Below are 23,738 nucleotides of genomic sequence, written 5' to 3' on the forward strand. Positions count from 1 at the left end.
GGGGAGGTGTGAAGTGAAAGTAGGTATCTGGTTGAGAATGAGAAGTGGTAATAGGCGACCTTGTGCTTAGTGTTTAATGGATGTGGTGGAGGGGAGGGAAATGTTGAGTGTTAGTGAGTGGGGACAAGGACTGTTGCCTTGTGTTGTTGAGAAAGCTGCAGAAATTGCTACTCTTGTAAGATTATTGAAGCACTTCCTGTAATGGGTCGAGGTCCTAAGGGTGATTCTCCTGGAACTGACAACACCAGCAACCTTCCCTTCTTGCCCAGACTTCTTTCAGCAGGATAACCAGGGAAGTCTCAGAAAACCTTGGGGCTTACTTGCGAGTCACGCTGACTCAGTTTCTTACTGCACCACTCCAACATTAAACTTTTGCAAAAGGGAATATAACTTCAATTTAAGATGTGCCTTCCTGCTTTAATTAGGCCTCTGGGTGATCCGTCATAAATTGCACTATGGAAGGAGGCAGGTTTCCTGGAGGATCAGCGAATCAGGTGGGAAACACACCAACAGTCGAGACTAGATATAACAAATATAACAAAAAGACAAAACTGAAGGCTCTGTATCTGAATGCACGTAACATTTATAACAAAGTAGATGAACTGATAGCGCACATTGAAGTAAATAAATATGATCTGATAGCCATTACGGAGACGTGGCTGCAGAATGACAAGGATTGGGTCCTGAATATTGAGGGGTATGTGACATTCAAGAAGAATAGGAAGCCAGGTAAAGGTGGAGGGGTAGCATTGTTAATCAAGGATGGCATTGGTGCAATAGTGAGAGATGACCTTGGTTTGGGAGATCAGGATGTAGAATCGGTTTGGGTGGAGATGACGAATAGTAGGGGAAAGAAGTCACTAGTCATAGTGATCTACAGGCCCCTGAACAGAAATCACAATGTAGGACAAAGTGTACAAGAAGAAATATTGGGTGATTGTGATCAAGGGATGGCAATAATCATGGGTGATTTTAATCTACATATAAACTGGAAAAATCAGATTGGCAATAGTAGCCTGGATGAGGAGTTCATAGAATGCTTTTGAGATAGTTTCTTAGCGCAGCATGTTCTGGAACCAAGCAGAGAGTGGGTTATATTAGACTTGGTATTGTGTAATGTGACAGGATTAATTAATGACCTCAGAGTAAAGGCACCTCTGGGCAGCAGCGACCACAATTTGTTTTGAATTTTACATCCAGTTTGAAAGAGAGAAGAGTGGATCTAAGACTAGTATTTTAAACTTGAATATGGGCAACTATGGGGGCATGAAAGCTGAGCTAGCTGAAGTGAACTGGGTTACTAGGCTTGGAGATAGACCAAAAGAGAAGCCGGGCAGACATTTAAGGGGATATTTCAGAATACTCAGAATAAGTTTATTCCGACTAGAAAGAAAAATTCTAAGGGGAGGACCCACCATCCGTAGTTGACTAAAGAAGTTAAGAAAACCATCGAACTTAAGGAAAAGGCATATGATTGCACAAAGTTGAGTGGTCAAATGATTAGTCAGAATATAAAGAACAGCAGAGAATGACTAAAAGGTTAATCAGGAGAAAGAAATTAGAGTATGAGAGGAAGCTAGCTAGAAATGTAAAAACGGATAACAAGAGGTTCTATAGGTATTTAAAGAGGAAAAGAGTAAGTAAAGTGAGTGTTGGTCCTCTAGAGAGTGAGGATGGGGAACTAATGGTAGATAATAAGGAAATGGTGGATACAATGAACAAATATTTTGCTTCTGTCCTCACTATAGAGGATACAAAAATCATTCCGTCAGTAGCTGTAAATCAGGAGGTGAAAGGAAGAGAGGAACTTGGTGAAATTACAATCACCAGGGAAGTGGTACTGACCCAACTGATGGAGCTGCGGGCTGACAAATCCCCAGGTCCTGATGGACTTTATCCTAGGGTCTTAAAATAGGTGGCTAATGAAGTAGTAGATGTGTTGGTGTTAATAACCTGGTAAGGTTCCATCAGACTGGAAAGTAGCAAATATAACCCCTCTATTCAAGAAGTGGGGGAGGCAGAAAACAGGTAACTATAGGCCAGTTAGCTTGACACTGTAATGGTGTAGGTGTTAGAATCGATTATGAGGTTGTAGCTAGGCACTCAGAAAAACTCAAGGTAATCGGGAATAATCAGCATGGTTTTGTGAAAGGGAAATCATGTTTAACCAGTTTGTTGGAGTTTTTTGAAGGAGTGACATGTGCTGTGGATAAAGGGGAGCCCATTGACGTACTGTACTTGGATTTCCAGAAGGCATTTGACAAGGTGCCACATAAAAGGTTAATGTGCAAAGTAGGAGCTCATGGTGTAGGGGGTAACATATTAGCATAGATAGAAGATTGGCTGGCTGGCAGAAAACAGAGTGTGCATAAATGGGTTCTTTTCTGATTGTCAGGATGTGATGAGTGGAGTCCAGCAGGGGTCTGTGCTGGGGCCTCAACCTTTTACAATTTATATCAATGACTTAGGTAAGGGGAGTAATGGCATGGTAGCTAAATTTGCAGATGACACAAAGATAGGTAGAAAAGTATGTTGTGAAGACATAGGAGGTTGTAGACCAATATAGATAGGTTGAGTGAGTGGGCAAAAATCTGGCAGATGGAGTATAATGTGGGAAAATGTGAAGTTGTTCATTTTGGCAGGAAGAATAAAAAAGTAGAGTATTACTTAAACGGAGAATGACTGCAGAATTCTGAAGTGCAGAGGTGTACAGGTGTTCTAATGCAGGAGTCACAAAAAGTTAGTATGGGGGTACAGCAGGTAATAAAGAAGGCTAATGGAATGCTATCCTTTATTATGAGAGGAATTAAAAAGAAAAGTAAGGATGTTATGCTTCAGTTATACAGGGTATTGGTGAGACCACATCTTGAATACTGTGTGCAGTTTTGGACTCCTTATTTAAGGAAGGATGTAAATGTGTTGGAGGTTTCAGAGGAGGTTTACTAGATTGATACCTGGAATGAGTGGGTTGTCTTGTGAGGAAAGTTTGGACAGACTGGGCTTGTTTTCACTGGAGTTTAGAAGAGTGAGGGGAGACTTGATTAAAGTTTATAAAATCCTGAACGGTCTAGACAAGGTGGGTGTGGAGAGGATGTTTCCTCTTATGAATGAGTTCAGAACTAGGGGGCATTGTTTTAAAATCGGGGTCGCCTTTTAGGACAGAGATAAGGAGAAATGTTTTCTCTCAGAGAGTTGTGTGACTTTGGAACTCTCTGCCTGAGAAGGTGATGGAGGCAGGGTCATTGAATATTTTTAAGGTGGAGATAGATAGATTCTTGTTCGGCAAGGGGATCAAAGGTTATCGGGGGTGGATGGGAGTGTGAAATTCGAAACACAAACAGATCAGCCATGATCTTATTGAATGGCGGAGCAGGCTCGAGGGCCCAAATGGCCTACTTCTGCTCCTAATTCTTATGTTCGCATGTACGTTCGTATGTTCGTAAACCTATTGGTTTTTCACTGCATTGAGGTAGGTTTTGAACTAGCACCAAAACTCACCCACTGAAAACAGGCTCATGTGGTGTGTCATCTTATTCCTGAAGACCTGAGCATGTCAGTGTGCTATCATTCACAGTGAAGAGGTTGCTGCTCTTGCCTTTTATGCCACAGGATCCTTCCAAACACCTAATACGGACATCACATGAGTAAGCCATTTGCTACACTGTTCCGTTAACTGTATTTCGATTCACCCACCTACATACAGTTCAGTAGTACCTAAAAGCAGCGACAGGGAAACCGAGAGTTTTACCAGACGCAAGGTATGATGTAACCATTCAGCTGAAGACTTTGTGAAAAACATTCTTTTTCCCACAGCAACATCTATGTAATTCAAACTATGTAATTTCTGTCAAATAAAGTTAATGCTTGTACTATAGTTTAGTTACAAGTAACAATAGAAAATGCTGTAACGTATCTTTTTCTGTGTATGATGGTCATAGGTCTGTGTAAGAACAAGTAAAATTACAAAAAAATAATTTTTGCAAAATTAATTCTCTGTAAAGCCCATTTTATGCTGACCATTGATAAAATAACACCACTTAAGCACCAGAAGCAGTCTGTGAAGTTTGAGTATTTGGACCCAAAATGTCATGGTTTCCTGCTCTAACCCCAATGGGAGACTAATGTAATCGCATGGTAAATGGCAAAGAGGGTCTTCACCATTTCAGAAGTTTTCCAATTGCCACATAAGACTTCTGTCTGCCTGATACAAGGCAAAGGACAGCTGTTGGTGAAGTAAGGAACTTCCTCTACTGGAAGGTCCTGCATCTCAGGTTCCAGCGCAACCCAGCATCTCAGTGAAGACTGATACACTGAATGAGTTAAGATGTACCAGCTTCCACAAGAGAATATGCAGGTCGCACCAGTGAGCTCCAGGCTAGGCAAGTGGCCTAGACCCCCAAAGACCATAAGTCCCCTTCTTCAGATAGTTGAGGGGACTGTGGCCGGGGTTAGGCTTGGGGAGTTGTGGGAAGGAGAGCAGTTGGGTAAAATCCTTCTTTCCAACAAGCAGGTGCTGGAGTTACCAGCCAACATGGGCCAGCAGGCACTGAAGATTTACCCCTTTCTATATAAAATGATTCTACTACAAAAAATAATTTTTAGATTTTACTTTTTACTGAGAGGTACAGCAAACTCATATTTAAACAAAATAGCAAATGTATCAAGATAAACAACAATGGTAATGTGATTTTACAATTGTTCTGAGGCTTGGGAGCCTTGCCCCATAACTGGTAATGCTTTTCTATGGCAATATTGGGCCATAATTTGCTGTTGCAGGTCAAAGAATGGTATATGCTTTTAGTTAGACTGGCCCATTCCCATTTTTTTGCAATGATATTTTCATCGTAAAGTTGCTGCAAGTGTGAGCTGAAAATGTCACAGCGAGGGAACCCTGGCATCTGAGACCCAAGTAAACAGGGCACGCAACTACATATCATCCTAACCAATCAAATTGAAAGATTGCGCAAGGACTGAGAAGGAAGCGTAAATTAGAGTGGGTGAATTCAATGCCAAATCATGTACAGAAATGAGAACTATAGGGAAATAATGATTAGATTAAGAGAGAGAAAAAATACAGAAAGGAAAGTAAGAAAAGATTTAAATTTTACATTCTTAAAATCTCCAATAACAATTAAAACCTGAAGGAATAAGAATCCACACTTGTTAATTTTCAGTGCCAGAGAGATTGTTTGGCAGTAATTAATACATATGTTGTTAAAAGGGTACTTACATTTAATTGCAAATACAGCAACTTCAAGCCATTCAATACATTTCAATGGCAAGGCAGACAGCGAGATGCCATTTTTGCAAGCTAATGGTGAGAATCGTATCTTGGACAGAAACTTTTGGATTTCTGTATTTAACCACGCATCTACCCTCACCTGAAGTTGCTGCAACAAGTGTGCTTAAATAACAGCAAGCACTATTAGTCTCAGCATTGTTTTGACAGAAAATTATGACCCTGTGCATTCTTTGCAGGAGGCAGGCCTGCGCCACGAATATACCTGGGCCAAACAACTTGCCAGTTAGGACACCTCCATCTTCATAGATCACATTGCATTATTTATTGTATGCAATTTCAATTAGTATAAGTATATACCTGCAACAGCTGTTGAAGAAAATAGGATAGTTACCAATTCTAATACAGGTTGGGCATCCAAAACCCGGCTCTCTGCGAACTGGACATTTTTGAAAATATACTCAGCAGTTATTTTCTTTTCCAATCCATATATTGAAGCCTCTGGCTTGTCTAATTCTCTTGAAGGTTCCAGCTAGATTGTCTGATTTGGGAAAGAGTAACTGATAAAATCTTCAAAACAGTGCCCAAACCGATATGGAATGAATTGTCTGTTCATTTCAAAAGAGCTGTCAATCAAACACAGATTTAAACATTTCAAACACAAACATTAAATGTAATTTGAATGGCTTGACCCCTCCCTCAGACACCTGGCTTCAGACAAACCAACTGATTGTTGCAACCACATATCAAGCTGACACACATGCCCAGAATTTTACGTCCTCCGCTGGAGCGGGCTGGAGGTGGGGGTGGGTGCCTAAAATTGAGTGGGAGGTGGGGGGTGTAATTCCCATCGTTTTCCCGCCTCTGCTGCAATTTTACGAGCAGCATGTGAGATGACAAACGACCCCCCTGCTTTAGGCCAATTAAGGCCCTTAAGTGGCCAATTAATTGCCACTAAGGGCCTCCTCCTGCCGCCCCTGGTATATTGACAGCGGCAGACAGGGACCACCAGCTGAGGAGGCTGTCCAGTAAAACCTGGTATAGATAGGATGGATAGCAAGAAGCTTTTTCCCAGAGTGGGGGATTCAATTACTAGGGGTCACGAGTTCAAAGTGAGAGGGGAAAAGTTTAGGCGGGATATGCGTGGAAAGTTCTTTACGCAGCGGGTGGTGGATGCCTGGAACGCGTTGCCAGCGGAGGTGGTAGACGCGGGCACGATAGCGTCTTTTAAGATGTATCTAGACAGATACATGAATGGGCAGGAAGCAAAGAGATACAGACCCTTAGAAAATAGGCGACAGGTTTAGATAGAGGATCTGGATCGGCGCAGGCTTGGAGGGCCGAAGGGCCTGTTCCTGTGCTGTAATTTTCTTTGTTCTTTGCTCTTTGTTCTTTGTTGACTCATTTCACAAAAGTTTTCTTGTTTAAATAATTACTTTAATTACTCAAAAATGATGGAAAAGGTAGTCTAAAGGAGAGAACTGATACTTCTTCTTGGGGTGGAAGTCAGGCCTCTTGGGAACAGAGGGGCTAGAAATTGGGATAGCATTTGTCTGCAATGGGTTTCTGCCTGTGATAGCTGTCAGAGAAGGTGCTGCTTTCACCCACTTTCCTAAACCAAATTTCAGTTGGGGAACATGTTTGGAACGGGTTCATGATCTCCCCCAGAAATTCCACCAGAAATGCGAGTAATGCCAGTGGTATGTGTGCCTTCCATGGAGGACCTTATGTGATCCCCACTACAAGAAATGCATATGGTAATTGATGCCAGAGGGATTGATTACCATTTGAAGCTGAACCTACCAGAGGGGGAGCCAGATGAAAAGATGTTTGCAAAGCTTTAATTCTTCTCATGTTTTTCTTCTCCCCCTCCCCTGTACATAAGTTGACTAATTCAGATGAGATGTTAAACTGAACCCCTGTCTTCCCTCTGAGGTGGGAGTAAAATATCCATTTCATTATTTTAAGAAAGGGGAGTCCTGCTGGTGTCCTGGCCAATATTTAACCCTCAGCTCACATCGCTAAAACAGATTGCCTGATTGTGTATCTCATTGCTGTTTATGCGACCCTGCTTTGCGAAAATTAGTTGCTGTATTTCCCTACTTTATAATAATCATTACAATTCAAAATTACTTCATTGACTTCAAAGCACATTTCTTAAAGTTGTGAGAGGCGCTACATAAATGCAAGTCCTTTCCTTGGAGTGGAGTGGAGTGGAGATAGCGAAAGGACTTGCCATAATCTTCCAGTCTTCCCTAGATATGGGTGAGCTGCCAGAAGTTTGGAGAGCGGCAAATGTGATATCTTTATTCAAGGAAGGGTGTAAGGACAGTCCTAGCAACGACAGGCCAGTTAGTTTAACATCAGTGTGGGTGAGGTTTTAGAAACAATAATCAGGGCACTTGGAGCAGTCGGAGTTCATTCAGGTGAGCCAACAAGGATTTGTAAATGACAGATTGTACTTGACTAATCTACTTGCATTTTTTGATAAAGCAGCAGAGAAGGATGATGGAGGAAAAGCAATGGATGTTTTCTATATGGATTTTAAGAAAGCATTTGATAAAATACCATTTAAAAGGCTTGTAACAAAATTGAGACTCAAGGAATAGAGGATCAATGTCAGTGTTACAGCCATGTAGTGTGAGGTGGGTGGTTCCCAGTATTCAACTCCCCACCTGACCGCAGCAAATGTATTTGTAGTAGAATTTAGCCCCTTGGTGTTTTATTTTTCAAATAAACAGACAGTGACAGTTTTTCTTGTAGGTTTTAAAAACAAAATGTCAATTGTTTATTGATCAATGCGCCTTATCCTGAAACTGTCACAAGTTGCATCCACTCACACATTTGCTCACTCACGCAGGCACACACGTGCACACACACACACACACACAAAGGAACAGATAGAGAAGAGAGGGAGGAAAGTGGTTTTTATTAGAGGGGAAAGGTTACGATAAACCTGTTGAATTCTCTTGAGAATCAAGTTCTAGTTGAATGTAGGCCTGGGCTGACTGTAGATTTCTCTCTTGACTGAAGGTTCTGTTGAAGATGATGGGTTACTTCTAGCTTTCATGATTTTGAATACTTCTATCAAATCACCTCTCGGCCTTCTCTTCTCCAAGGAAAACAGTCCTAACTGCTCCAATCTATCTTCATAACTGAAGTTCCTGATCCCTGGAACCATTTTCGTGAATCTTTACTGTACTCCTCCAGTGCCCTCACTTCTTTCCGAAAGTGCGGCGCCCTGAACTGGACGCAATACTCCAGCTGAGGCTGAACCAGTGTCTTATACAAGTTCAACATAACTTCCTTGTTCTTGTACTCTTGCCACCTTCAATGACGTATGCACATATACCCCCAGATCCCTCTGCTCCTGCACCCCCTTTAGAATTGTACCTTTCATTCTATATTAGCTCTCCATGTTCTTCCCACCAAAATGAATCACTTCATATTTCTCTGCATTGAACTTCATCTGCTAGCTGTCTGCCCATTCCACCAACTTATCTATGTCCTTTTGAAGTTTTACACTATCCTCCTTACAGTTCACAATGCTTCCAAGTTTTGTATCATCTGCAAACTTTGAAAATGTGCCTTGAACACCAAGGTCTAGGCCATTAATATATATCGGGAAAAGCAAAGGACCCAACACTGATCCCTGGCGAACTCCACTACAAACCTTCCTCCAGCACGAAAGACATCCATTAACCACTACTCTTTGTTTCCTGTCACTCAGCCAATTTCGTATCCATGTTGCTACTGTCCCTTTTATTGCATGAGTTGCAAGTTTGCTTACAACTCTGTGGTGTTGTGATGTATCAAATGCCTTTTAAAAGTCCAGCTGAAGAAATGTTGGCCAAGTTTTTTCCAAGAGGGTCATCAAGAGGACACTGAAAGGACTTGTTTGACAACAACATTTACTGGTTGTCACATGGCTCAAGTTAAAAATAGAACAGAAACCCTGGTTACTAGGGAAGATGTGACAGGTCAGTGGTGTACTTTCTGTTTCCTGCTTCACTATTGAATTGTTTGGAGTTGAGAATGAACTATTTAAAAGGGGTTGGAGTGTAAAAAAAAACCGAAGGACAGAACTGCAGCTCAGCCTAGCCTGTTCCACCTCTTTAAAAAGCCTGCAGAAAAAAGGAGAGACCTTCCAAGGAGAGGAGAACTTCCAAGAACTTCCACAGCCCAGCTCAGCTTTTCAGCACCTCTCTAAAAGACCCTGAGAAGTCCACTGTGTAAACTCATCTCATCTCCTGTCTTTGAAGAAAAGCCTGCTAAAATTAATTCTCAACGCTGCCTGAAAAGAACTGTTCTAAAAGATCCCAGTGACCCATCTACATGTACTCAGAGGCCAGACTGTTTTGGAACACAACATATTCCATCTGCTGTTTCTTCAAGAATGAGCAAGTATTCAGCCCAAGTTTTTTTTTCTGTAACAGAGCTCTAAAACGCAAATCCCTTTTATATTTCCAGTTAATCGGTGTATGTATACAAACATACGATGCGTGAGTGTGACGGGCTAAGGTAAAAAGGAAACTGTAATATTTCAATCTGTGTGTTTATGCTTTACTTCATTACTGGATAAGACTTGTTTCATAATAAACTGACAATTTTGTTGTTTATTAAAGAAACCTGGTTAGTGTGTTTTATTCTGGGAAAAATTGAGTATATTATATGGAAAAATTTAAATATATGTTGTGACCTGTGGAGAAGTGGGACGAGAATGAATAGTGCACTCCTCCTGCCTCGGTTGTAACAGGGGAAAGAGCTGAAGAGAGAGAGGAGATAAAAAGAAATAGTACTTTCTCAGGAGCAAGCTACTTGCAATATACTGTGATTTTTGACAACTACAGAAGCTGGACTCAACATATATAAAAGATTACAACCAACTCTTAACTGCAAATCGGCTGCTCACCATCGCAAACCGTTTGTGTCTCAACCTACTATGTTTTGTGCTACTTTGAACCTTCCGTTCTTTTTCCTCCTAAGTTCCAAATATACACCATTCAGCGTGCACTTCCTCCTCCCTACACCGTACTCTTACTCCTTTGCTCCCAGGGCATCAAAACTGTGAAGCGTCTTTGCTTCCTCCTCGAAACTTTTAAAATCCAAGCTTGGTGTCACTTAATCACTGGTTTGTGATATACCCAGTCTTCTCTTTCACTCTCTTCAACCTCAGCAGTGCCTATGCAATGGGCCTTAAACCTTCACGTTAGTTTCATAATTCTAAAAAAAAGCTGGAGCCAATGAACAAAGAGTTGCTTCATAGAACTGATCATAGCTGTTGCATTGAACACAGGACACATTATATTGTTTATGAAATCAAACTGCTGCAGTACCTAAATGGTTCGAAGGGCTGAATGGCCTACTCCTGTTCCTATTTTTCTATGTTTCTAACTGCTACCAGAAATGTAAGATTAGTTATGAAGAAAGGTTAAGTACTGTGGTGATATTAGCTTATTCACTGATTTTCATAATTAACATAGGGTCCAGTAAATGAGAGAACTCTGCATTCAATGCCCTAGATACCTTGGATACATGTCTTTTCCCCAAAAGGAAAGAACCTTTTTAAAATTTATTAGTATAATTTTAAATGTTTAAGCCATACTTTGAAAATAGTTTGTCATAAATGAATCTCTATGCAGCAATGTATAAAAGGAACTGTTTAACTGAAAAAGTTGTCAAATATCTAGAAATCTTCAGTAATCTTCAATGAGACCATTATATTACTCAGTTTTTAAAAAGTTTTATAGCAGTTTTAAAAGCTTATTTTCAAAAATATTTTATACAAAAAGGTGAACTTTTTTGAACAATGTTCTTCTTTAGACTGTTAGGTTGCTACAGAGAGATAACAGATGAACATACTGAATAGAAAGCCAGTAAGTAAACTCAGCAATTCTGATAGCATCATTAACAAGAGCCTAATATATAGGTTTATAAATATCAGCAGAAGCCCCTCCCCTCTCCCACAAAGGGTAAATGCATTCAACTGCAAATACAGAATATTCTTCTAAAAATATTAACAGCAAATAGATTTAATAGAGATGCCTATTAATATTGTAATTTATGTATCATAATAGCCTATAAGAATTAACAGCTTAGATGCCTCTTGCCACATGAAGAACTTTGTTTGCAGCTTGATATTATAAGCTGACCTGACACACAGGCCATGCTTGTCTCTCTATGAATGTAACATGAAACATATTATGAGAGATGTGTTTTGGGTGGCAATTCCAATTTTTTTTAAAAACAAATCTGACCACACCATTTCCAGTTTCCACATAACTGACAAACACACTCAAGTCTAATCTTCAATGAGCTGGTTTGGATAAATATGAAGAAAAGTAAAAATTACCACAGTAAATAACTGGGAGTGTATATGTATTAAACACCAGTTGGTAATAATATGCAATAACTGGCCCATAAAACTGCAGTACATACTTTCTGCACAAGACTACAGATGAATTTGTGGTCATTTTTTCTTTTAAATTCACAAGCATAATTCCAAACCACGCGCATTGTGACAATATGATATACTAATTGATATCCCAATCAACTCTTCTGGTTAGTTGGCATTAGAGGGAGGGGATAGTTGGACCAAGATATGCAAGACATAATTCAGTCCAGATTTTAAAGTTATACATTCATTCCTTATTTTTATATAATAGTCTCATCTTGTATTTATAATTTAAATGGCAAAGTTTACAGCAATTGAGAAACAGAAGCATTTCCCAAAGTCCTGGGTGGTTTGGTAGTGCTGGCTTTGGAGTTGGAGGATGAGGGACAGCAGCCAGAAGACGGAGGATGAGGGGAACTGCACAGGAAGCCATAACCATAGCAGGTCTTCGGTGAACACTTCTATCTTAACTTCACTGAAAAGCAATTTGTCAGCAGCTTTACCTCGTGAAGGAGGCTATCACCCAGCTACCTGATCCACTGCAACCACAAATAGAGACTCAAATAAGGATATGCAGAGCACTGCCTAGAACCATAGAAATGTTATGGCACAGAAGGAGGCCATTTAGCCCATCGTGTCCGTGCCGGCCTAAAAAACTAGCCGCCCAATCTAATCCCACCTTCCAACACTTGGTCCATAGCCTTGCAGGTTACTGCACTTCAGGTGCATGTCCAGGTGTCTTTGAAAAGAATTGAGGGTTTCTGCCTCCACCACTGTTCCTGGCAGTGAATTCCAGACACAGACCAGCCTCTGGGTGAAAAGGTTTTTCCTCATGTCCCCTCTAATCTTTCATATATATAAATGATTTAGATATTGGGAGAATAGAGTAAAATTTCAAAATTTGCTGATGATACCAAGCTTGGATAAAAGCAAAATACTGTGGATGCTGGAAATCTGAAATAAAAACAGTAAGTGTGGGAAATACTCAGCAGCTCTGGCAGCATCTGTGGAGAGAGAAACAGAGTTAGTGTTTCAGGCCTGTCACCTTGGGGGTCACAGCACTTTCTGTTTTTATACCAAATGAGGAGGTGTGGCATTCAGTGGGGGTGACACGAATCCCCTGCAACTGGACATAGATAGGCTAGCAGAATGAGGAGACAGGTGGCAGATGGAATTTAATACAGAGAAATGTGAGGTGATGCATTTTGGCAGAAGGGATAGAGAGAGGCAATATTAACTAAATGGCACAGTTCCCAGGTTTCGTGGGGTGGGTGGTGGTGGGGTGGGGTGCAAGAATCGGAGGAGCAGCGACCACTATGGGGCCTGATGCCAGAATAGCCAGGCCCGATCTTCCCGGCGGTGGTGAGGCTCTATGGAGGCACCTCTGCTGCTCTGCGACAGGGCCCTTCTTTATATATTTAAAATGCCTCTTTGCATAAATTTAAATTTAATTTCCCGCGATCTTAGCCCCAGTCCCCAATCATGAGCACATTGTGCGGCACTCACGTGCCTTTACTTTCCCGTCCAGGGGAAGCTGGCGCCAATGAGGTGGGGAAGCGATCAACTCTGCATTATTTAGTGTATGGGGTGAGAAGGGTTCAAGTCTGCATTGTTTAGTGTATAGTGGGGGAGGAGTCAACTCTGCATTACTTAGTGTATAGGGGGAAGGGGTCAACTCTGCATATTTAGTGTATGGGTGGGAAGGGGTCAACTCTGCATTATTTAGAAATGTTTTCAGGGTTGGCAGCCTTTTAAAAATGGTGGCAACGCCTGCTCCGGCATCAGGTAACGCCATGAATGGTGTCGCCAATGCTGCCCCTGCCATGTGATGGGGGTTGGAGGGGGCGGCTGCCGTCAATATGTTAAGTAGCTGCACGCCACGTAATCACAGCGATGCAGCAGCTCAGCTCCTGTGCAGGGCAGCCGCCATTTTCTGCACCCACCACCACTTCCGGCAGTGGGACTACAAAATCCAGCCCACAGAGTGTAAAGGGACGGAGGGAGCCAGAGTGGGGGAGTGAGGGTGTCAAGTTCCCCTCCAAGCTACACACCATCCTGACTTGGAACTATATCACCGTTCCTTCAATATCACTGGGTCAAAATCCTGGAACTACCTTCCTAGCAGCACTGTTGGTGTATCTACACTCCAAGGACAGCATTGGTTCAGGAAGGCAGCTCACCACCACCTTCCCAAGGGCAGTTAGTGATGGGCAATAAATGCTGGCCTAGCCAGAGACGCCCACATCCCATGAATGAATAAAAAAAGTGTGCATAGATCTTTGAAGGTGGCAGGATATATTGAAAGAGTAGTTAGAAAAGCTTATGGGATCTTGGGCTTCATAAATAGAGGTCTTGAGTACAAAAACAGGGAAGTTATGCTGAACTTTTATAAAGCTCTGGTTAGGTCACAACTTGAGTAATGCATCTACTTCTGGTCACCCCAGTTCAGGAGGATGTGAGGGTCCTTGAGAGAGTGCAGAGGAGATTTACCAGAGTGATTCAAGGATGAGGGATTTTAGCGACAAGATTAGATTGGAGAAGCTGGGATTGTTCTCCTCGGGAGCAAAGGAGATTGAGGGGAGATTTAATAGGGCTGCACAAGATTTTGAAAGGTTTAGATAAGATAGACAAAGAAAATCTGTTCCCATTAGTTGATGGTTCAAGGACTAGGGGACACAGATTGAAGGTTTTGGGCAAGAGACTGGCAAAACCCCCAAAGAATCTTTGGTCCATTCAAATTTCTAGCTATTAGAGTATAGATAAGTATTGTGTGTTTTTTTTTCTGCAAACCATCCAATAAATATTCAGAGTACCCCTGCTACCAGTGCACATTATTTTACTCCTAATGCAGAGAGCAAGAGAGAGATAGAGAGGGGAAGATTGAATTCAGGGTCCAAGAACCTGAAAATAGGAAAAAGGGTGCACCAGATATTGTATCTACATTCAGGCTATGCTATGGGGTGTCAGTCAAAATCCACAAAGACAGCCACAGAATAGCTTTCTTTGCTTTAAGCTCTTCCTCTTAGGTTGTCTGGCTTCCAAATCTTCATAATAGGTTCTATAATTATTTACCCTTTCAAGTGTGAATTTAGCTTTTGTCTTGTAACTATCACATTTACACTTATGTTCCTGGGATTTTTAATCTAAAAGCACCAAATTCCCAATATGGACATAGACAGGCTGGTGGAATGGGCGGACATGTGGCAGATAAAATTTAATGCAGAGTACTGCAAAGTGATACATTTTGGTAGAAAGAACAAAGAGGAACGATATAAAGGAAGGGTACAATTTTAAGAGGGGTGCAGGAGCAGAGAGTGCTGGGGTATATGTACACAAATCATGGAAGGTGGTAGGGCAGTTTGAGAAAGTGGTTAAAATGGCAAATGGGATCCTGAGCTTTATGAATATAGGCATGGAATGCCAATGGGATCAAGGGATATGGGGAGAAAGCAGGAACAGGGTACTGAATTAGGCGATCAGCCATAATCTTTTTTGAATGGTGGAGCAGGCCCGAAGGGCCAAATGGCCTACTCCTGCTCCTATTTTCTATGTTTCTATGTTTTTATGAATACAAAAACAAGGAAGTTATGATGAGCCTTTATGAAACACTGGCTCAGCATCGCCTGACGTATTGTGGCCGATTCTGGGCTTCACACTTCATGAAGGATGTGAAGGCTTTAGAGAGGGTGCAGATAAAGTTTACGAGAATGTCTCCAGGGATGAGGGATGTTAGTTATGTGGATAGATTAGAGAAGCTGGGATTGTTCTCCTTAGAAAAAAGAAGGTTGCGAGGATATTTAATAGAGGTGGTCAAAATCATAAGGAGTCTAGACAGAGTAGATAGGGAGAAACTCTTCCCATTGGCAGAAGGGTCGAAAACCAGAGGACACTGATTTAAAGTGATTAGCAAAAGAAGCAATGGCAACACGAGGAAGAACTTTTTTATGCAGCGAGTGGTTAGCATCTGGAATGTACATCCTGAGAGTGTGGTGGAGGCAGATTTGATCGTGGCATTTAAAGAGGGAATTGGATAAGCACCTGATGAAAAAAATTGCGGGGTTACGGGGAAAGGGCTGAGGAGTGGGATTAACAGAGTTGCTCTTGCAGAGAGCTGGCACTGACGCTATGGGCCGAATGGCCTCTTTCTGCGCTGTAACCATTCTATGACTCTATGATTCTATTCTATGTGCACTTAGACAGAAGGCTCTGCATCAGGAAGGTTGAAGGTAAAATTTATTATTGGGTTAATTGAGTGTTGTCCAATATGTTAACAACCTGCCACATGTAGCAAATTGGGAATTGAGATGTGGCATATTGCATTTTTAATTAGTAATAAAAAGTTACCAATAGAATCTGTTGTTGGTCATGTGATCTCAATACTCATTTGCACAGCGTATATTGTGTTCTTTCACTTTTTTGTGCATTTGTTGGTAAAATGGTAAGATGAAAAGCAGAGTGTGTGAGTGTTTTTTGATCATAGTGAGTGCTTTATTTTCTGAGTTACTAAATGGTGGTCGAATTTGTTAAATAAATGTACTCTTGAAGTAAATTTACTGGTATTGTGTGCATGTAAGTAAAATGTTTTCCAATATAATTAGTGCATGTAAGTAAAATGGTGCTGTCCTAATCACATCAGTGGTTGCTCAACAATTTGTATTTAGACAACACATTAATCTTAAACTTCAATAATTTCTTTACCAGTAGATGGTGCTATTAAATCATTCATTGTAAAATGGTTTATGCAAAGTTAGTGAGGTTGAGTGGACAATAATACTGCACTGGAGTTTGATTTGGAGGGCCAGGGTATTTTAGCTGTTGGAGTTGATTTGAATGCTGCCACTCAGCTGCTCAGCCGTTTCTGGTGGAAGGTGCCAGCTGGCTGGCAGGGAAGGACAAAGGTCAGGCAGGCCAGAGACCACTTGCTGACATGAGGAAAAGGATGCCACCAGGAAAGTGGCTCCCCAGGGTAGGGGCTCATTGTTGCCATGGTCTTGCAGCTGGGGATGAAGGCTTAGCCCAGGAGAACAGAGACCTAGACTATTTTTTGTGGGGCCTGGAGGAGCACACCTGCTCCTGCAGACCCTTTATTAGGATGGTTTCTTTAACTGAGTTTCAGTCACCTCACTGGCTTCCCAACAACTGAACATGGGTTCAGTGGATTAAAATTCCATTGGGCTCCCATGTATGTATGGAACTCTGATTTGCATTTATTAATGAGGGTCCTAGCAGAATCTGATGGGATTCTCATCTGTGATCAATATCAGCAGTGTTAAAATCACGGATCAGTAGGAATAGAGTGGAAACTGCAGCCGCGCCAGTTTAACTCAACTTTTCCTGCCCCTCGGAGAGAGTTAAAATTCTCCTATCTGATTAATCCAAACTGACTTTTATAAATATAATGGATTCATTTATCAGATTGACTTTGATGAGAAAAATAGCAAACTGCACCATTGAGCAGCTCCTTGCCCAGACAATTGGAGAGGATACTGATTTTTTTATTAAGAAGTCAAGGTGAACGATCAAGAATAATAGTGCAAGCCCAATCAAAGTTTAAAAGAGTTAAAAAAAAGGTTGATCAGAAAGTAATGATTATGTGATGAAGGAAATCAAAATGTAGTGACTCAACTATTGCACTGCAAATGGACAGGATGTTCGGAAGATGTGCAATTTGAAGAAATTTGACCAGAGTAAACTAATTTATTTATTTAGAGATACAGCACTGAAACAGGCCCTTTGGTCCACCGAGTCTGTGCCGACCAACAACCACCCATTTATACTAATCCTACATTAATCCCATATTCCCTACTACATCCCCTCAATTCCCCTACCTACACTATGGGCAATTTACAATGGCCAATTTACCTATCAACCTGCAAGTCTTTGGCTGTGGGAGGAAACCAGAGCACTTGGTGGAAACCCACGCGGTCACAGGGAGAACTTGAAAACTCTGCACAGGCAGTACCCAGAACTGAACCCGGGTCGCTGGAGATGTGAGGCTGCGGTGCTAACTACTGCGCCACTCATTTAAGAAATGGCATAGGACATGGACAAGTTCAGAGACAACCATTTCAGAATAACTGGAGTGATAGTAACAGGATAAGAGATCATGGGTTGAATTTTCAGCTGGGGGCAGGAACGGAAACAGATGGGGCCTGAAAATACCAACGCTGGCCAGTGAGCCAATTTCCCAATGCCATTCCCAGCACTGACTCTGTTCACCAGAGTGGGGGGAGGACAGGATTGCAATCCCACCCAATCCACAAGTAAAGTGGTTGAGGAACTCATTAAGAGCTCATTGACAGGGATTGTTGAGATTTTCACGGCATGCACAAGCTGCATGCGCTGTTTGGGGCAGACCAGGTGAAGTGAGGCAGGTACACAGTGGGAAGTCAGTCATGGCCACCCCAGGGAACTACCTTGGACCTGTTAGAGGCTGAACAGTGCAGAGGGAGACTTGGCCACTGGGAAGCAGGTGCCCTTGTCGCAGTGCAGGTGGCGAGGAGAATGGATAGTAAACACTCAGGCGTTGTAAGGGGTCATCACTCTCCTGGCATAATGGCGGAAGAGGAGCAGGAGGTAAGGCTGCCAAGAACAATTGGGGGGGCACCTGAGCGCAAGGCCCAGTGGTGATGAAGAGCAATGCCCTCAGGAAGGACAGAGCCCTGGGCATCATGTGGGCTGGGAGAGGAACAAGGGGCAGCAAGGACATGAAGGCCATACCCTCCACATAGGATCCACTGCCGCAGTTGGAGCCACCTGAAGAGGACTGAGATCCAGTGCCGCAGAAGCCTGCAATTCTACAGGCAGAAGGTCACAGACATCTGTGCCCTTATCACCAAAGACCTCGCACCTCGCAGCACTAGTCACCATGCTCTGCCAGTAGCCATCAAAATCACTGTGGCCCTGAATGTCTACACTTCTGGCTCCTTCCAAGGATCAGCTGTGGGCTTTGGTGGCATCTTGCAAACGGCAGCACACCATTCCATCTCACAGTTCACTGATGCCCACTTTGCCAAAGCTGGACAATGTATTCATTTCATGACAGATGAGGCCACGCAGGCACAGAGAGCAGTGGGTTTCGCTGCCATTGCTAGGTTCCTTCAGAAGCAGGACATCATCAGTTGCACCCATGGGCCATCAAGGCACCCAGTGACATGCCAATGAGATTCATCAACAGAAAGGGCTTCCATTCCCACAATGTTCAGCTTGTCTGTGACCACAACAAGGACTTCCTCCATGAGTGCGCTCACTTTCCTGGCAGCTGCCATGACTCCTTCATTCTCCGGCAGTCCAGGCCTCTGCAGCTGTTCACTCCAGCCCCCAAAGTCCTTGGATAGATCCTCGGGGACAAGGGATATTCCTTGAAGAGATGGCTATCCACCCATCTATGAGAGCCCCAGGAAGAGGCACAAAGGCAATTAAAACCAATGCCACCTGCTCACTAGGACATCAATTTAGCAGGCTACTGGGCTTCTGTAGGTTTGTTTCCGTTCCCTGGACCGGTTGGGTGGTGCCCTCCAAAGCAATCTGTAAGGGTCTCTCTCATTGAGGTGGTCTGCTGTGCTCTCCATAACATGGCTCTCCAAAAAAGTGTAGACCTGTCGGACAGTCAGGCCCTGGAAGGAGACAGTGCATCAGAGAAAGAGATCAGAAAGTGGGAGAGAAGGAGGAAGTGGTGGTGGAGAGGGAGGTTGCAGAAAACCAAGGTGTTCGGGCTGCACAGGGAGGTGGCTGGTCATAGTGCTGGACACAAAGTTCTCATCAGGGTGCCATGAATGTCAGGGATCATTTGATTCAGGAATGTTTGAACTGAGTCCCTCTGACCCAGGATGTAGAGCATGGTATGAAAGTCAGTCTGCGGTACCTATGCTGACACATCCATTTAAGACGCAGTCTGAAACATCTAACGTCATACCACCAATGAAGAATGCACATCTGCCCAGATGCTTTGCTATCACCGTGGAGGGACCTTTAATCTCCTTCTCCACCTCATGCCACTTTTCTTGTCTTGCCATCAATAAAAGGAGTCTCAGATGTATGGCTCAAAGTGTTATTATTTATATAGTGCTCAGAAAGGGAAACAGTGCACAGAGACAGCAAGAAGACAACCCAGTGAGCCACACAACGCTCCACACAATACAGTGGCCTCTGCACTTGGCCACTCCTGCACGGTGCTCCCCTTGTGACCTTGGAGGAGGTAGAGGCAACCTACTTACTTGTCTCGGCTTGTGGCTTAGGTGCATATGGTGGTCATCCTCATTGTGGAGATGCCCATGGGACATTTCCTGAGGCTGTTGCACCTTCACCATTGCAGAGACAGCCTCCATCACTTGACCCTGCTGCACAGAGGCTCCCACGAGGAGCCAAGGAGGCCGAGGATGATGAAAGTGCCCCTTGAGGGGTGGCACCCTCAACCTCCTCTGTGACATCCTCGACCCTTGGCAGGTGCTCCGGGTGGTTGGAAGAAGGCACCAGCTGGGGTGCAACTGGCCTCCACTCCAAACATTTCTACACCACCAGTGTTACTGATTTATCTAGGCTACACAGTGTGGCATGCATCCTATGGACATCAGTGCACATTTCCTGCATACACTCCAGGTGCTGCTCCATATGGCTCTCTATGAGTTTGGCCACTCTTTCAATGGAGGAGCTCATGCACTCATCACCTCGAGCCATTATGGTGCATACGAGCTGGATGGACTCTTCCATTTTTTGCCCATGACCCCATACTGCATCAGAGAACATCTCCTGCTGGTGTTTTAGGTAAAGCCTCCTTTCCTGTGATGTCTGAGGCCCTGCATCTGTGCCCAGCTAAGCAGGGTTGAGTCTGCCCTCCCTCCTCTAAGAGGAACTGCCCACAGCTGCCTCTGCCTCTGACACCTCCCTCTGCCCACTTATCTGTGCTCCTCACCCAGTGCCCCCTATCTAAATGGCATGAGGACCCACTGAGATAAGAGTATCCGTGCTGGTGGATGGTGCACTTGTGAGGTGTGCCTCTTCAGTTCTGTGCTGTTCATCAGGGGCTGCGGAGGGAGAGGGAGAAGGTGTCATAGGGTGGACATCTGCAGCTGTGGGAGACAAAAGAAGAGATCATAAGAGCTAGCCTGGGAGAGTAGAAGCTGCTGCAGTGCTGAGGCTACTCATTGCAACCCTGTGCTCAGCATGCTGTTGGATGGGGTGGAGTGTACTGCACCCCTTTAATGAGTGCATTGCCCTCTGTAATCACCATCTCCACCATGAGTTCCCATTTTACCAGGCCAACTTCCTGCTCATCTGTGATCCGGCTATCTCCATCGCTTGGTCTTCCATTGGTGTGATCACTTTCTGCCTGTTTGCACTCTTTCTCGGGCATTATATGCCTGTTTCTCCTGCAAGGATAAAAGAGAGCAAGATAGGCACTAGTATGCATTAGAAGCTACATGTTTCAGTGGTTACAGGTTCTCAGCAGTACTATGACTCTGAGCCATTCTGAGGGGTGAGTAAGTGTCCTGGGCACACCCCCCTCCCTTGTTCAGGAGCAGCATGCACTCTTAGGCTCCTCAGGTCATGTGCCAGTTGGAGGGTGAATACTCAGAAGCCTGTCCTGTGTGCTGCACTCACCTTGCCAGAGTGTATGAGGTCACTGAACCATTTTCCGCACAAAATCCTGGATCATCTAACGACACTGCTACTGCTGACAGTGGCAGCTATCTCAACCCAGGCCAGCTTTATATGTACGGGTGGTCTCCTTCTACCTCCCTCCTTTTCCTCACAGCTTCCAGCATCACTTCAAGATCGTTCATTGTGAGAGAACTGAGGGGCTGCCCTGTCTTGGGTGCCAGGCCTCCAGCTTTCCTGAGACAGCAGTCCAGGCCAAGGCTCAATGACAATCTTCTCTGTGCTCCTTCACCACTCAAATGGCAGCCACAGTAATGGCTACCGTGGGGAGTTAAAATTGGGCTCTCACTTCATCTGGCCCACCTCTGTTCCCATCCCATGGCGCTAATTGGCCGCCAAACCTGTCGCCACACCAATTAAGGGGTTGCTCCTGTAAAAATCGTAAGTCAATTCTGTTTCCCCTCGGGATTAGGTTTGCGACCCATAAAGAGTCCCAACCTCCGTTTCCCACCCCCACCGTGAAAATTTAGCCCCATATGTATTCCAGAGATTGGAGGACCTGACAGGTCTAGCAGGAGAAAAAAAACTTGGTGTTAATCATAATGAAGCAAGTTGTTTTTATTTGTTTATGGGGATGTGGACGTCACTGGCCAGGCCAACATTTATTGCCCATCCCTAATTGCCCATGAGAAGGTGGTGGTGAGATGCTTTCTTGAACCGCTGCAGTCCTGGTGGGGTAGGTACACCTACAGTGCTGTTAGGAAGGGAGTTCCAGGATTTTGACCCAGCGACAGTGAAATAACGGAAATATAGTTCCAAGTCAGGATGGTGTGTGGCTTGGAGGGGCACTGGCAGGTGGAGGTGTTCCCATGCATCTGATGCCCTTGTCCTTCTCTGTGGTAGAGGTCGCGGGTTTGGAAGGTGCTGTCGAAGAAGCCTTGGTGCATTGCTGCAGTGTATCTTGTAGATGGTACACACTGCTGCCACAATGCGTCAGTGGTGGAGGGAGTGAATGTTGTGGAGGGAGTGCCAATCAAGTGGGCTGCTTTATCCTGGATGGTGTCGAGCTTCTTGAGTGTTGTTGGAGCTGCACTCATCCAGGCAAGTGGAGAGTATTCCATCGCACTCCTGACTTGTGCCTTGTAGATGGTGGACAGGCTTTGGGGAGTCAGGAGGTGAGTTACTCGCCGCAGGATTCCTAGCCTCTGACCAGCTCTTGTGGTCATGGTATTTATATGGCTACTCCAGTTCAGTTTCTGGTCAATGGTAAGCCCAAGGATGTTGATAGTGGGGGATTCAGCAATCGTCATGCCATTGAATGTCAAGTAGAGATGGTTAGATTCTCTCTTGTTGGAGATGGTCATTGCCCGGCACCTGTGTGGTGCGAATGTTACTTGCCACTTATCAGCCCAAGCCTATATATTGTCCAGTTCGCTGCATTTCTACACAGACTGCTTCAGTATCTGAGGAGTTGCGAATGGTGCTGAACATTGTATAATCAATGTTTTGTTTTTATTTCAGATTTCCAGCATCTGCAGTATTTTGCGTTTATTATACTGTGTAATCATCAGTGAACATCCCCACTTTTGACCTTTTGATTGAAGGAAGGTCATTGATGAAGCAGCTGAAGATGGTTGCGCCTAGGACACTACCCTGAGGAACTCCTATAGTGACGTCCTGGAGCTCAGATGATTGACCTCCAACAACCACAACCATCTTCCTTTGTGCTAGGTGTGATTCCAACCAGCAGAGAGTCCCCCCTCCCCCAATTCCCACTGACTCCAGTTTTGCTAAGGCTCCTTGATGCCATACTCGGTCAAATGCTGCCTTGATGACAAGGGCAGTCAGTCTCATGTCACCTCTTGAGTTCAGCTGTTTTGTCCCTGTTTGAACCAAGGTTGTAATGAGGTCAGGAGCTGAATGGCCCTGGCGAAACCCAAACTGAATGTCACTGAGCAGGTTATTTCTAAACATGTGCCGCTTGATAGCACTAATAATTACACTTCCATCACTTTACTGATGATCGAGAGTAGATTGATGGGGCGGTAATTGGCCGGGTTGGATTTGTCCTGCTTTTTGTGTACAGGGCATACCTAGGCAATTTTCCATATTGCGGGGTATTTGCCAGCATTGTAGCTGTACTGGAACAGCTTGGCGAGGGGTGCGGCAAGTTCTGGAGCACAGGTCTTCGGTACTATTGCCGGAATGTTGTCAAGGCTCATAGCCTTTGCAGTATCCAGTGCCTTTAGTCATTTCTTGATATCACGTAGAGTGAATTGAATTGGCTGAAGACTGGCATCTGTGATGCTGGGGTCTTCAGGAGGAGGCCGAGATGGATGATCCACTCGGCACTCTGGCTGAAGCTTGTTGCAAATGCTTCAGCCTTATCTTTTTGGACTGATGTGCTAAGCTCCCCCATATTTGTGGAGCCACCTCAACCTGTTAGTTGTTCCATTGTCCACCACCATTCACGACTGGATGTGACAGGACTGCAGAGCTTAGATGTGA

General features: G+C 43.9%; 1 protein-coding gene across 1 annotated transcript in view; it reads left to right on the forward strand.

The window, feature by feature from the left end:
• The window catches only part of ppfia2 (PTPRF interacting protein alpha 2), a 572,863-nt gene that overhangs the window by 73,163 nt on the left and 475,962 nt on the right, over nucleotides 1-23,738 (forward strand). Inside the window, exon 2 of the mRNA XM_068051210.1 lies at nucleotides 21,778-21,820. Within this exon, the coding sequence (XP_067907311.1) occupies nucleotides 21,778-21,820 (43 nt within the window). The remainder of the gene's footprint in view (nucleotides 1-21,777; nucleotides 21,821-23,738) is intronic.

The sequence above is a fragment of the Heterodontus francisci genome, chromosome 18 (genome assembly GCF_036365525.1).
Source record: "Heterodontus francisci isolate sHetFra1 chromosome 18, sHetFra1.hap1, whole genome shotgun sequence".
Lineage (NCBI taxonomy): Eukaryota > Metazoa > Chordata > Chondrichthyes > Heterodontiformes > Heterodontidae > Heterodontus > Heterodontus francisci.